The 15893-nt window shown below is 33.4% G+C and overlaps 1 protein-coding gene across 4 annotated transcripts in view; it reads right to left on the reverse strand.

The window, feature by feature from the left end:
* Positions 1-1076: 1076 nt before the first annotated feature.
* The window catches only part of LOC105339415 (secretin receptor), a 55255-nt gene continuing 40438 nt past the window's right edge, over positions 1077-15893 (reverse strand). For 2 of the 4 annotated variants that reach the window (XM_066073453.1, XM_020071851.3), the window contains exons 4-13: positions 14969-15105; positions 13833-13927; positions 12153-12321; positions 8335-8491; positions 6977-7037; positions 6584-6653; positions 6240-6331; positions 5759-5900; positions 5433-5474; positions 1077-1488 (exon numbers count right to left, since the gene is read on the reverse strand). In XM_066073453.1, coding sequence (XP_065929525.1) covers positions 1171-1488; positions 5433-5474; positions 5759-5900; positions 6240-6331; positions 6584-6653; positions 6977-7037; positions 8335-8491; positions 12153-12321; positions 13833-13927; positions 14969-15105 — 1283 coding nt within the window. In that variant the 3' untranslated portion in view covers positions 1077-1170. The remainder of the gene's footprint in view (positions 1489-5432; positions 5475-5758; positions 5901-6239; positions 6332-6583; positions 6654-6976; positions 7038-8334; positions 8492-12152; positions 12322-13832; positions 13928-14968; positions 15106-15893) is intronic. The other 2 variants (XM_020071850.3, XM_034453201.2) reach the window with 1 other exon arrangement.

Below are 15893 nucleotides of genomic sequence, written 5' to 3' on the forward strand. Positions count from 1 at the left end.
CTGGGACAGGTTCTGAAGTATGACAATATCTAATTAAATCACTCGTATGCATAGCTTCTTAAGGGTTAATGGTCACCATTGAAATACGTCAATGCGGTAAAGTATTCGTCCGCGTGTGGTATAGCAGTAGAGGTACTAAATGAACGTCCTTAAAGCTGTAGTATGCACTGACCACATTTATATCCTGTTTGTTTCTATATTGAGTAATAGTTGGTGTCTAGAGATTAAGGCTGCTGCCATATTTATCTTGAACATCTCTTGGGGTTTCCGTGTCATTTTGATGTTAAAAATAGAACGATTAACTGACAACCCCGTGACCGATGCAATGGATTATTGTTTACCGGGATTTGTATGATTAACAAGCATTCGATACTGATTAAAATACAGAATGGTCGTACTGACATATTGTAAACAAAATTACTTGGATTTAGTTTTAATCTTAAGGTGGAATAACACACCTAGAAATAGTCACTCAAATTAACAGGAAATTTTTTGATAAAGAAAGATATAATGATAAATGAACTGTACAAATGTCAAATAAGCGAAAAATTTGCAGTTTGGGGATAAAATATGAATATCTAAAATAATTTTTCAAGTAAGTAACAACAAAAGCCCCTGCGGTATTCGAACTCGGGATGTACGGATCACAAGTCCGACACTTTATCCATTCGGCTATGGAGTAAGTTACATGTTTCAATCCATAAAATCCTTTTAATAAAACGAAATGTCGTTTCGATCAGCGGTCAGCCATTTTGTGATGATGTGTTATTCCACCTTAAATAAGCACCCATCGTCGGAAACCCTCGATTCTAAGTGAGACCGACCGTGGGTTTCCGACAATGATAAGCACCGTGAGTGCATGATATACACATGACTTCAATCACATATATTTGTCTAGAATATATCTGATCTTAATGCATCCTAAACCAATTTATAGAATATCATATTTTCGGTGTAAGATGATAATAGATCATTTGATATTGTGATCATGTAAACTTGTAATTGTACAAATAAAAAGTTGCATGAGTAAATACAAATCAGTAAGTAGTTAAGGACAGTACAAACATTACACATTGTAACGCTGCAACAGTTTAATAGCAAAATAATTCATATATATAATATAATTCATATATATAATAAACATTGAAATAAAAAAGACCCGTATTTTCGTTATAAACAACTTTGTGCTCTCCTTAGATTGTCATCATGTCTCACAAAATTTCGACACAAATGTCCTTTCGAGTCCACATGCCATCCGCAATAACAGGGTTCTTGTGGGTATTTAGACGGATTCAAGAGCAGGGTGCTGCTATTATCCCCAGAGGACCTTCTAGCGGCGACGTCTAGTTTGAAACTGTTCTGATTTTGGTTGTTTCGAGTTTGACAAACACACCTGAAAGATCCTCCTTGACTAGAATGTCGGTAATATCTCCGGTATCGGTAATAAGGGCCCCGATTACACAACCTTTTCATAATTTCCATCTGCACCTGAATAACAAGAACGTAACCATGAAGCAATCTCTAATGATACTGTATCCACTAATGATATAAAGTTGTATTATTGGCCAACATCCCGACCACTAACGATATAATTTGATCATCAACAAACTACCTAGCTGCAATTAATAATATTAGTTCAAAATTAAACCATTACGAGTCAAAAATCACATCCATTAATGATATAAGAGAATGAATGCAAAATAAGTGGATTTTTGAAGTTAAATGATATAATGTTTAGTGCACTGGAGGATGAACTTCCACCTTTGATGATACAAATATGAAATGGTATTTTTGAAACTGAGTTAATATCGAATATACACATAAAGAATTGAATCTGATTGATAATTATAAAATAATTAAAAATTCCCTGCTTTTGTGACTCCGACCATTTAATTCACAAAACAAATGTGTTTATAATAAAAGTCAAAATCAAAACAGAGTCAAAACGAGTTATCTTTCTCGGGGAAAAAACACAAAAAGCTGATGATATCGCTAGCAATTCGTTTCTTTAAAAAGAAGTTGACACTATAAGAAATATAATTATATTCAAAACAATTTAATGCTTTTTAAGGTCTTCCGTTGGAAACGGAAGACCTTATTGTTTTTGCTTTGTTTCTTTTCCTCTATTATTATTATTATTTTTTTTTTCTCCCACGTTTTCTCGAAAACGCTTCAGCCGATTTTGATAAAACTTTCAGATCTGGTTAATGACAACATTTGTAAGAAAAGTACGTGGGATTTTTTTGGTCGTCACTTCCGGTCCCGAGATATTAAAGATTTTATGTTTTTGCTTGTTCACGAGTTTTCTCCAAAAGTATTTAAGATAGAACTTTCAAATGTTCAGAGATCGTAGAGAGTGAACGGCCGCAGTGTACTACGCATATCCGAACGTCCGCCGTCACTTCCGGTCGTCAGCGGAAGGAAATGAAAAACCTTAATTTTTCAATTTTTTGAACTTGAATTTTTTTTATGCTACTATTCGATAGAGACACTCTAGAAACCTCTGAATATGAAATCTGTTTTAAAATCGATCCATGCATTTTCGAGATTTTGGGCTCCAAAGTTCTGAAGCGAGAGTCCGCGTAGCTCAGTCGTTAGAGTGGTGGACTTGTGTCCAGGCGACCCGGGTTCAGTCCCCGAGTGCCGATTATTTTTTCTTGCTTAACTGTGTTTAACGATTTTATCTTTATAATGATGGATTTGAATGTTTACGTTTTCTTTTTGTCATAAATAAAAATAATAGCGGCTTTTTTCAGTACAAATATAGAGCTCTTTTCTGTCAACTGCTCGCTAAATTCGGACGATTGTCGCATTGCCGGCATCAAAGACATGCCGCCGAAGCACCCCTGCAGTTCGACCGCATTAGAGTTCACTGGATCGCTTTGCCGGCATCAAAGAAATGCCGCCATGTCAATGATTGTATACACACAACATTTAGCAATGCACCAACGTTTTAGTATTTCACATGGCTTAAAAAGAAAGGTTGTTTTGTATTTATTCAAACATTTAGATATGTACATGTATGCATGTATACATGCGTTTATTGACAAATGTTGCGTTTATATTGAATTCCTGAACACTAAAATCAATCTCTCTCTCTCTCTCTCTCTCTCTCTCTCTCTCTCTCTCTCTCTCTCTCTCTCTCTCTCTAAAAGATCTACTACAGGTAACATGGAGTAATGAGGCTAGAGGCTAATGTACATTTGACGTCAAAAAAGTAAATACGTATTTTTTTCTAGTTACGGGATTTTGTCTACGGATGTTATTTTTTGAAATTCACTGTTCAATGATTTAATAACAAATCTATTGACTGTCTGGGATTTAAAAAAAACGATTTTTATTATCAACTGAATGCTTAACATTGGTCATTTAGACATAACACTTGGGTATCGTTTGGATTCGGGAAAATGGGGAATAAATAATCATACTATATTTCTAATGATGTAGGTTATTTTATTTGCTGACTTACCAGAATTTTTTATTATGCAGTTATTGTCGGCAAAGAAAAACTTGAGACAAAAAGAAATATAATAGATATGAAAAAGCAGATAAACCAATTATAAATTTCTTTGTCAAATCAGAGACATAAATGTTATTTATGTCTCTGATCAAATCGATTTCTGATTAATCTCTCTCTCTCTCTCTCTAGATCTCTCTCTCTCCCTCTCTCTCTCTCTCTCTCTCATCATACATATGTAGTGTTTAGCATGTAAATGTTATGGCATTTTATATATCTTATTTCTGAAAACTTTAAAAGTAAAAAGTAAATCCATAAATTGTGTTTGATGTAAGATTTTAAAAGATTATTGCAAATGTTTCTCGACTTGTTGCAATACTGCTGTTGTCATAGGCAAAATCCCATCGTGAGCTCTGGACCGGTAAATGTCAGAGTAAAAATAAACTGGCGACTTCGAGAGAATAATTGCGTATATCTCCGCTATTGTAAGACCCATCAACTTAAAATTCGGCAGGAGTGTATCTCAGACATTACTTTTATGAAACATACATGCACGTTGCGAGTGTTTTAAAGATTAATTGATTTTTTAGGATTTTGAAGCGAGCTGGTAGTTTTCTATCTGGGTCAGAGTTCGACCTCTTTCTTTATTTATGGTTTCATTGAAATTAATGTTGAAATGGGCTTGGCCCCTGTGCAGCCGCATAATATTTCTGTTGCATGTATATTTCTTTTTTTCTGTTTAGTCTGAATCTACGATAGCGTGTGAACTACTTATGAATGTAAGAACTGTGGAAATTACTGCATCAAATTTTTACCGAATAAATTTACGTGTTACTGATTTCGTTATTTCTACATTTATAAAGATTTTATCAATCCTGCTGAAATAAAACAGTCAAACATAATAGTAAACGACACGAACAAAAAATCTCAACACTGAAATACATGGGTAAACTGCATCAGTCATTGTTTTAGGACTTCCCCTAATTGTTGTTACCCGAATCCGAGATCCACACCTCAAAATTCTATTTTCGATTTATTTACGACGAAAATCAAGCTCGGGTCTTTTCACCCCCCCTCCAGACAAAAACACGCGTCAATATTTCAAATGACCTCGCACTGTTACCAAACCTAAATAGCCAGACATCTTACACTTTGTTTTTCATCTCATACAAAAACTCAGCTCTTCTCCCGGGCGGAAACGCCCCAAATTCAAACACAAATTCGGGAATTATTTCGCGTCAGCCATGTTTTGAGACACCTGTAAAGGCTGTGTGTTCTAATCTCGCCGGAGCCAAGATTTGTTCTTTATTTCTTTCTCTCCTTTTTATTTAATTTTCTAACTAAAATAATCAACATAAAAGGGTTGTTGGACTGTAGTACAAGTTGAAAAACTCTCTTCAATTAAGATTTAGACAAAAACAGTCTTTTATTATTAGGGTCTTCCGTCTTCAGCGGAAGACCCTTCTATTCTTATTGTTATTAGGGTCTTCCGTTTACAAAGGAAGGCTCTCTTTTTTTCTTCGGTTTCTTTTTATTACAGGTTATTAGACCTGTTATTAAGTCAAAAGACCTCTTATTTAATATGAAATAAAATGGGACTGGTCCTTAAAATTAAGGATCCTACAGGGTGGATAATCCTTCATCCATCGCTCTTTTAGATCACATCTGCATTTCCTGATATGTTTCGTTGATGAAGATAAAAGGCAAGGTCATTTCCTGTTCTAAAAATCGGACGGAAGACCTCCTCGTTGCTTGCAACGAGATCGTGTCTAGTTTATTAAGTGATTGCAAACAAATGTGTAAATAGGTATTTTAACTTATTTTTCAATGCATTTAAAAGCACAGATGACAGCTTAACGTTTATCTTCATTTCAATAATTTGTAGATTTATGTAAAACCTTTTCAGTTTTATTAAAAATGAATTATTCTTTTTAAACTAGATGGATTTTAAGAATGTAAAATATATTATACATACCTCGTTGTTCATGAAGCAGAACAAGATTGCCACGAGTAGACCCTAACATAAAAAAATAATAATAATATTTACAATACAGTTACATTTATACAAAAAGACAGAGAGATTGCTATGCAATCATTTGACTTAAAATGATATTAAATTTTCTCTCCCCTCTCTTTTTCTCTCCTCTCCCCCCCCCCCCCTCTCTCTCTCTCTCTCTCTCTCTCTCTCTCTCTCTCTCTCTCTCTCTCTCTCTCTCTTTCTCTCTCTCTCTCTCGTCATCTATATTTCTATTTCTGTAAGCCAATAAATGTAATACATAATTTGTAGTTCCTGTAGCTTACCTGAAACGAGTTTAAAAACATTTCAAAATAAAGCTTGATAACTTCCGCTTCCGGCTCTACATCCTTATCCGGAAGTCCCAAAAAGATTACGTAATGTACACCAAACAGTGGAATGAGTACAAGTGTTGACTTTGCCAAACGCCTAAATTTAAAAGAAAATGTAATGATATATTTTTTTTTTACACCGAAGCCACAAAATGAATCATTAGGTAAAATAGCAAAAGAATTTCTCCCTTAGTTTTATTTTTCTAAATTTCGGAAAGCCAAGGAGAAGTAATAGGGATAATTCATAAAATATTATCTTCATATTTTTTTATGGAGACCGACACACTTTCTTTTAATCTTTTTATTCTAATAATCTTTTAAAAAACTTCTATATGACTTGTACATACCAAAACGTAAATCATATTTTCCATAGTTGTGTACATTCGGGGTATTGTCAAAAATTTTTGAAAGAGTTTTTTTTCTGGGGGTCTTTTACCTGTATTTGTGCCGTTTTGCTGTTTTTGATACAGGTGTTTTCATCTTCGTGAATAAAGCTCGAAGTATGTTTATGAAAAATACAAAGTTAATCTGAAAAAAGACAATAGCATTGATGAAGGCACTTTGGTTTCAATATAAAAAAAAAATGAATTGAAATAATATTCCATGGTGTTTCGAAGAAACGATTGTAATTCATACACAATATATTATATCGGTAATATATATGTTGAAACGGATAAAATTAGTAATCGCATTCATGAAAACAATTGTTATCATGTGGCTTTTTGAATTACTCATGACCTCAAATAAAAAAAATAAATATGACGTCACGTGGATACTTACGACAGTGACGACAACAACAGGACTCTTCAATATCCACATGTATCCCGGTGTAGGATTCGTGTTCCAACAACTAGAAATGAAAAAAAAAAACTAAGCAAGCAAGGCCAAACTTGATAAATGACAGTGCACATTACAAGCTACATAGCCTTAACAGTGAACTTTAAGGTAACCTGATATTCTGATAAGAAAGACAACTCTAACTGGGTACCATCTCGAGAAGATTGATATAGTAGAAAAATGACCGCGACCATACAAACCTCTTATTCCTAAATATTGGTGTGTTTAAACTATACCAATTTTTGAGTACACATACTTATCATCAATTGAAGGTTAGCAAAATACTAGTATTTCGTTATAAGTCTGACTACCAATCTCTAGAATATAATGACTTACTATACATTCTCCAATAATACCCGTACAATTATCCATGGAATGAGGAAAATAAATGGAACGGCTGTAAAGAAAAAAATTAAAGTACTGAGAGGCTTGGTACCACAAGTTAATACAATGACAGTGTCCTCAGATACACTGTTTGATGCTTTGACAACTGACAAACGAATATACATTAAAATATAATTGTTAATTGACTATAATTAATGACTCCCATTTAAGTAACTGAATATTCCTTAAAGTGATGATCTTTATCGTTATCGATTTCTAAAAATTAAAAAGACGCCAATTTTTTAATCGCAATATTTCAAAAGAGAGAGAGAGAGAAAGAGAGAGAGAGAGAGAGAGAGAGAGAGAGAGAGAGAGAGAGAGAGAGAGAGAGAGAGAGAGAGAGAGAGAGAGAGAGATTATCCACTTGATTGGCGCAGAAGTTTGGTTAAGCGAATGAAAATGTGGATTACGTGAAATGTCAACATAAAATAGGAAATAATCACGCATAAGTTAATTCATATTTTGCCTCATTCACAGAAATTAGAGTTTTACAAATGCTCAGCGAACAAATATTAGTGGGAGTAAAATATGCATATGTAACATTCTAATGAAAAATTATTGTTTATGTATTTCATATTCCTCTCCGTGAGATGTAACGACAACAGTTAGCTGAAAATTAGCAAATCGTGACCTTTTCCGCCAGCGATATTATGGGTAGCATGATTTTAACCATTCCTTTGAAAAACGATTAGAATAAGAGCTGAATAAGAGTATTAAGTTTCTCAATGACACAACTCCCTTGATAAATCAGGGATCAAAATTCATTAGCAGGAGTTAACACGATTGTGAGATCTAATTACCTTAACGTGAAAAAAGTATCAAAATTCCAAAACTTTAAACACGCATTCATGTCGAGATGGACGTGTAAGAAATACTCTTGAGCGCAAAAACAACTGTTACAACTGATAAGATCAACAAACGAGATCTAGTGACTGGATGGTCAATCAAATAACCTAAACTTTCAAGATATGAAATTTTTTGCAACAAATTATTTTCAGAGAAGAAAAACCAAAACCAAAATGATATAGCTTCGACATTTGAACATTTTCTTTCTTCCTTTTAACATAGCTTGTCGTCTAAACAAAAATTAAATAGCCTCTTAAAATTGGCCACGCCCATCCAACATTTTTTAATGTGGAAATATATCTTTATACAGAGCTCTTCGTTCAAAGGAGGTAAATATAGCCTAAAAATACACAGAACTATTCAGCCCTCTTAATTAAAAAACAACCCCCCCCAAAAAAAAAAAACAACAACAACAACCCCCCCCCCCCCCCGAGAAAAAAGCAAACCAGGAAACGGATGCTCACCCCAACCAATGCACAGGTACCACTTGACACTGCTACGCTCCGAGAAAACGGAGACCATGATCAGGGTATGTAGGTGGAGTCCCTCCACGAAGATCCACATGTAGCTGGCCATCAACACGTAATAGAACACAGTGAACAGCATCTTACACTCCCAATGCTGCAAAAACAAGTTTGTGTAATAACCATAATCTCAGCGAGATTCGTCGAGACTGAAAAATTTTTGACGGACGTCTCTTCCGAATCTCAGACCAGTGCCACACAAAGTGATTCGGGAAAATTTGCCCCAACTTCGGCCGGTTGTTATGTTAGAAATACGCTGAATTAAATCATCTGCTCGCTTCAACTTTTTACTTTGAACATCCCTTTAACTCCCTATCAACATAAAATGTTAGGTTCCTACCGTTAAAAGATTTATATCCCACAAAATATGAACTTGTTTATTTTTCAATTCATTTCCACACTCATTCACATCTCCAATGCTGAAGAGTTCCAGTAAAGGTCACAAATAGCCTGTTTCAGAATATGTCGTACTCAAAGGTTTCAACCTTATCATTTTATGAATATTTCATTATAAAATTAAAAGGTTTAGTTATAAATACCGGATATTTCCTTTTTATTTATTATAAATTCCATATTTTATTTTTTTTTGGCAAATAACTTGACATCTAAATGCATTTATAAAGTTTATGTTTGCCCTTTTATAGTTTTCTATGTAAAACTACGAATACGACATATTTTGAAACACTCTATTTATGACCTTGACTGGAACTCTTCAGCATTGGAGATGTGAATGAGTGTGGAAATGAATTGAAAAATAAACAAGTTCATATTTTGTGGGATATAAATCTTTTAACGGTAGGAACCTAACATTTTATGTTGATAGGGAGTTAAAGGGATGTTCAAAGTAAAAAGTTGAAGCGAGCAGATGATTTAATTCAGCGTATTTCTAACATAACAACCGGCCGAAGTTGGAGCAAATTTTCCCGAATCACTTTGTGTGGCACTGGTCTGAGATTCGGAAGAGACGTCTGTCAAAAATTTTTCAGTCTCGACGAATCTCGCTGAGATTATAATAACCACAGGGTGATATTTTATTGGTCTCAGTCATTCTATGACTTAAGGTACATATGTACATGATACACAGTCACGTATAAATGCAGATGGTAAACAGCATCTCACACTCCCAAATGCTGCAAAAATTTAGTTTGTGTAATTATTTTTTTATTATTGAATGCTTATTTTTGTATGTCGTCGGTCCTATGACACACCAGGCTGTGCAGACAAATTGAATATCGCGCGTAAGCACAGTATGAAAATTTGTCTACGCGGCCTGGTGTGTTACAGGACCGCCGACATCCAAAAGTACATGTAAGCATTCAATCCTTATGATTATTTTTATTCATATTGATGTATATTTGAATGAAATATCATATTAAATAAAGATATCAAGTGTAATTATTACAGGGTGAAATTTAATTAGTCCCAGTCTTCCTATTGTTAATGTATATATATTACACAGACATATTATAATCACGAACGACAGACAGCATCTTACACCAATATCTTTGTAAATATGAACTGGTATGATAATTGCAGGGTGAAATCTTATCGGTCAGTCATCTTATTTCTTAATTAACATATGTACAATGTAATAATCGCAGGGTGAAATTTTTATCAAACAGCCATTGTATAACTTAAGGTACCTGTAATAATCGCAAGTTGATAACGATTACAATTTTTTTTTTCGATCGGTTAGCGCATGAAAGTTCATAAGCGTTAGGGATTAAAAGACACAACTCTGTCTTTCAGTAACCTTTCCAAACCTATCGTGAAATAAATGATTTAATGAATGACATAATGTTATTTTTTTTTACTGAAAATATATTTGATTGTTATAATTGAAGCCATTATACAATACCAGTATCTTAAGTCTTCATACTGAAGCTCTCGCCTAAACTGAGTTATATAATGAAATTGAAAACACTGTCATGTGAGAAATGTATGATAGATTAAGTGCACTTTCAGTAATGAAGTTATCATTTATTGACAATAAAATGATCTTACATCGGAGAGCTGTAACAAAAAAATTGTCATTTACATGTTTTAAAAGTAACACAATCTTCCATAAGCTCACACAGTTAAATCTATATAAATTATTTACATTTTCAACTGTCTTTGTCTGTGATTACATTACGAATCAATTTTGATGACTTTAATCCAATAACTTCATAAAAGATGAGTGACATAAAATGGGCGTGTCTCATAGCATAACCGTAAAATGGTATTGGCTACGCTGCGTAGTACATGTAATACATAGCATGGCTACATGAAAAAATTAGTGGTTTTAAAATGTTGTTTTAAAGTTTACAAATTAGAAATAATAAAATATAAGTAATAAGGAATCATTCTTTGAATATTATGAGATGATAATTTCGGTCAGAGCGTGGTCAAATCTATCATAAAGCCCTACGGGCTTTATTGGATTTGACCACACCCCGACCGAAATTATCACTTCATGATACAAAGAATGATTCCTTATTCCTCAAGATAATGCAATTAAATAGATTTCATGTAAAAAATAAATCATTTATTTATTTGTGGCGTCAGTATATGATACCAATGACAAAACCGGCTTGATAAATGATTCATAGACTAGTACAAGTAAAATTACAACCTGGTTTTTCTAATGTAATCCTTGTTTGATAAATCGTTGTAACTTTGTTTCACTACTCCGCTTCAAATTGTTATATGACAACACAATGTAATTTCATATATATTCAGTATTTCATGCATTGGACCATATACACGTCATGAAATGCGATTTAAAAGTATATTAGGATGCCCATTTTTGTTTAAAAGCAACACGTTTGTGACCTTTTGGTTCTCAGTGGATAGAGGAGTAGCAGTCAGTTGGCCAAGAAAAAAAAAACATGCAATCGAAACGAATTTATCTGCAATTCGCTAATGAGAAGATTTCCCTTTCAGACATTGTATGGACTTATTGAGGGTAAGAAAGAACTCTGATTGAAGCTTCTATATATTATTCTATTACAAATTCCATTCAAATTAATGAATATTCCCTAAAATAGTAGGCTTCACCACATATGGAATTTTAAGGAATTATACTCTTAATGTAAAATGATCCCTAGTCATCATAGCTCCTGACATTTTGTGTTTCGCACAGATTAGCAGAATCTTGTTAGCAAAATTCATTTAATGGTTTGCAAACGAGACAAATTCGTAACATCCTGATCAAATCGGAAATTTCCAATTGGAAATCATGTTATGGCAGCATCATTGATGATTTCACATCTGAACATGAGGCTCTTTAGCAGGTCTGAGTAATCAGTTTTTAATAAGTGTGTGCTTTTTATTTCCAAAATATTACTTCTTTTTACTTTTTAGACAAAAAAGAAAAAGCGATGTTCTCTATGAGGTTATTGCTAAGAATCAAAACGGCAACATTTTGTTTCCAATTCTTCCACCGGAAATGCTTATAAACAAAGCGGAAACGGTACTCGTAATAATTTCGAACATAACGATAAAAAACATAACTATGCTTCAACATCAGCTAGCCAGACGTAAGCCTAAGGTAATGTCATGTTGTAAATTCTGAATTTACCGGGTGGCAGTAAATACAAAATTTACAACATGACAACGTTGTGAATTTTGTATTTACTGCCAACCAGTAAATACAAAATTTACATTAACATGACAACGTTTGAATTTTGTATTTACTGCCACCCAGTAAATTCAAAATTTACAACATGACAGTACATTTGTATGATTAAGTTATCAATGCAGCAAGGATTTCTTACCGGCCCCTCCTCTATAAAGATGACGGTGTGATATGGCGTCTGTTCGACGTCCGACGGCAGACCCAGCCCCTGAACCAGGAGGTTTTCTTTCAGCAATGAGACAAGTGCCCGTAACATGAAGGCTATAAATAGGTTAAGATGGACGGTGTTCCTCGGGCAGTGTAGCCTTCTACAATGCAAATTTTGTCCATACAAAAGGTTATTTCCTTACTGTAGCTTTCTAATTAAACGCAAGGCATAAATAATTATCCGTGTAAATTATCCGTGTAAAATCTCGAGAAATTCATCTTGCGAATTTTAAAAAATCGCTTTTTTTTCGGGCACATTTTTTTCTCGCGATTTGATGGAAAACGGTATAATCCCAAATTAAGTACTCGCGTAAAATATGGAATCTACAGTAATCATTTTACATGTAAATGGATATAAATTATACCAATGGTTGTAGAGTGCACGTGGACATTAAAGACCCCATTAATATTTTTTTTTAGATTTTTAAATCTTCAATTTAAGTATGTGGCTTTGCAGTTTTAAGGCACTGGCATATGTACTAGACTAGTGTCCGAAATTTGCAGCATGTAAAAAGTCATAATTATGAATTGATTTTGTATCTTTTAACAACAGTTCAAGAAAGGTTTACATTTTTCGTCCAAAAATATAATCATACAAGATGGCAGACGTCCCCTTTAGATAAGCATACTGTAAAATATATACCAGATATGTGTTTAATAATTCACCATCTAAGAATATCTTAATCTTTTTAACATCTTTATGCCAATCACAGAGACATATGCAAAAAAGTTTAATGCAATGTATTTGACTGTCTCTTTTTTTTATCGATATGCATTTATATTGCCTTTTGAGTTAACTTTAAAATTATTATAAAGTCATTTTGACACTTCATTAGAGATATTCTACAATTTGAAACTTGAGATATGTTTTTCTCATTATTTCATAATAAAACAAAATGGGAATGAAGGCACGAATAATTTCATAATTAATCGGAAAAAAGATGCTCTAAAAACATTTGACAGCTTTAGCAAACTTTTGTACTATTAGGGTCAGCCTGACCTGATATTTTACGACTTCTTCTTTTTAACATATCTAGATCAAATTTTATATCGGTTACAAGGTCGTTTTGTTTACAATCCCTTTTGTTATGATCGTTATTTTTTCTCACGTACATGTACTTCAAAGACCTTGAAGACATGTACTTGAACAACTTTCAACTACAAGTCAGCGGTGACTTTATTTTTTAAATTTCCATTATAGAAAATTGAAATTATTGGACACGGTTTCCTTTCTGTCCTTGCATGTTCTTGTTCTGGAATAATTAGAAACATAGAACCGAAGACATAAGGATTCTGTTTTGGAATGAAACCTTCTAACATGTCTGTCGATTTGTGAATGAAGAACACAATGACTCCACGCTAATACAAAAAAAAAATATAAAGACACAGGCAAAGTACACAGTAATCTTCGAAAAGAGTGGGGATTGATAGGGAAAAGAAGTTTTAAAATTTTCACAAAAATGTTTGAATGATCTTAATCATGAAAATGCTTTTGATTTAAGAATCATCAGGGACTCGCAAAAATAGGCTAGCGAATAATTGCACAACTGCATTTTAAAGAAAATTAATATCTAAAATAAATGTAACTTTAATACACATGAGCTGTACTTACTTGAAATAGACCATAATAAATACTGCTACAGTCAAGGTAGCAAAGGACAGTCCATACCCGATGTTATACATGAGGCGAATGTGTTCCATGTGAGTCTGAAATAGACCATTACCTTATATATACATATTATTACATACCTCTTGTGTGAAACTATCTAGTGTAATAGAAATACCTCATGTACATGTAATTACATATCTCTTGTAATAAAACTACCTAGTGTAGTAAAAATACTACATGTATATATGAAATAAAAATACCTCTGAAATAAATTACCTGAACCACGTTTTTCTAACAAATACCTCATGTATATGTAATAGAATTCGTTAACACCTCAAGTAATAGAAATGCTGTATGTAATAGTTCTAGAATCTCACATATCTCATGCGATAAAGAAATATCTCATGTAATAGAAATATCTCATACACTTTTTGTAAATATTATAATTAAATTACATTTATTTAGCACGACATGAAATAAACCACGATGCATTCACTATTTATACTATCTCGTGTAGTAGAAAAGAAAAATTATCAATATCTTACATAATCTTGAAATAAATATAAATATAGGGGTGTTAAACATACCTCATACATGTATTATGTAAAACAATATTAAATAAATAAACAATAAACAAGCCTACAACAAAAAACAAAACCTTACTTAAATTTACCACTGACTGCAATATGCATCACATTTTAATTAGTAATTATTTCCTCCCTCTCTCTCTCTCTCTCTCTCTCTCTTTCTCTCTCTCTAAAAGTTCTGTGAATGAGTTATCCTAAAGAGAACTATTTCTCATTCAGAGTGATAATTGTAGTGTAACCTTAATTCATATTTTACACCGTTAGAATATAGCGTTTAGGCTGGTAACGCAATGTGGCGTGAATGTAACTAACTTTTATAACGTGTTTGATATTAATTAGATTGTTTTGCTATACCGCAGTATCTTTAATATAAATATAATATGCTGTTTGTGGACACACACGAAGGTGAGATGTTCTGCAGACGCATCATGAAGAATACTAATAAAAGAACAACTTCATTAATTTCGCTAAACATACATTGTATATGATTTGATATAAGCTTTTTAATCTTCTAGATATAGATCATAAGTGTGTGCTACAGCCTCCACTCACCTCTAAAATGCCCCCGACTTTCGGTTCGTTTGTTATTACTTTCTTGTTGAAGCACTGAGAATAATTGGTCCATGTTCTATTCAGGACCGGATGTACGTACCACTGTCCGTCCGGCATACACTTCCGGGAAGCGTAATCTAGAGAAAATGAAAAGAAAGCTGCCGTGGAGTATTTTATTAAACACTATTGTATATATAGTATTACAGGGTTATAATTGTCGACCATCTATACTTGCAAACAGTCTAGCTTTGTACACAGTTGTGTTTAAAGAAAAAATGTGATATATTTGAATTTCCCTAGTCTTAACAGGCACGTAGTATCGTTCTTGAAAGTAAAGGGGAGGGGACTCATCCTTCTTAAAATCGCCCGCTTACAACGAGGGCAAAATGGGCAAAATTAAAACGGCGTTGGGTATTTCTCTGTAAACAGTATGTACCTTCAACTGAAATGTACATTAATTACAAATAAGTTGTATGACATTAAAAACAAAGGTGATTTTCATAGTCTTTAAAACTAGCCATGTTATGAGAGCATATCCATATTTTCATAGAGAGAGAGAGAGAGAGAGAGAGAGAGAGAGAGAGAGAGAGAGAGAGAGAGAGAGAGAGAGCGCTTCAATAAGCAAAAAAGATGGTTGCTAAAACTAAAAGAGAGGGGGAGGGCAAAACTTCAATCAGCAAAAAGGGTGGTTGCTAAAACTAGTAATCATAAGTGATTTTTCAATGACTTTCATTTTTCAGGATAACAACTGTCATGCATTTGATTTATGATCAATGATCCATAATTCATTTAACAAATGCGCAATATATAAGATCTTGCTAAAGGTTAAACCTGTCAGAGACCTAAGACATGTAACAAATACGAAAGATCTTGATTGTTATAGACACCCACATACAAAGTGACGAATTATATATTAAAAGCAAAT

Source organism: Magallana gigas, chromosome 10, assembly GCF_963853765.1.
Source record: "Magallana gigas chromosome 10, xbMagGiga1.1, whole genome shotgun sequence".
Classification (NCBI taxonomy): domain Eukaryota; kingdom Metazoa; phylum Mollusca; class Bivalvia; order Ostreida; family Ostreidae; genus Magallana; species Magallana gigas.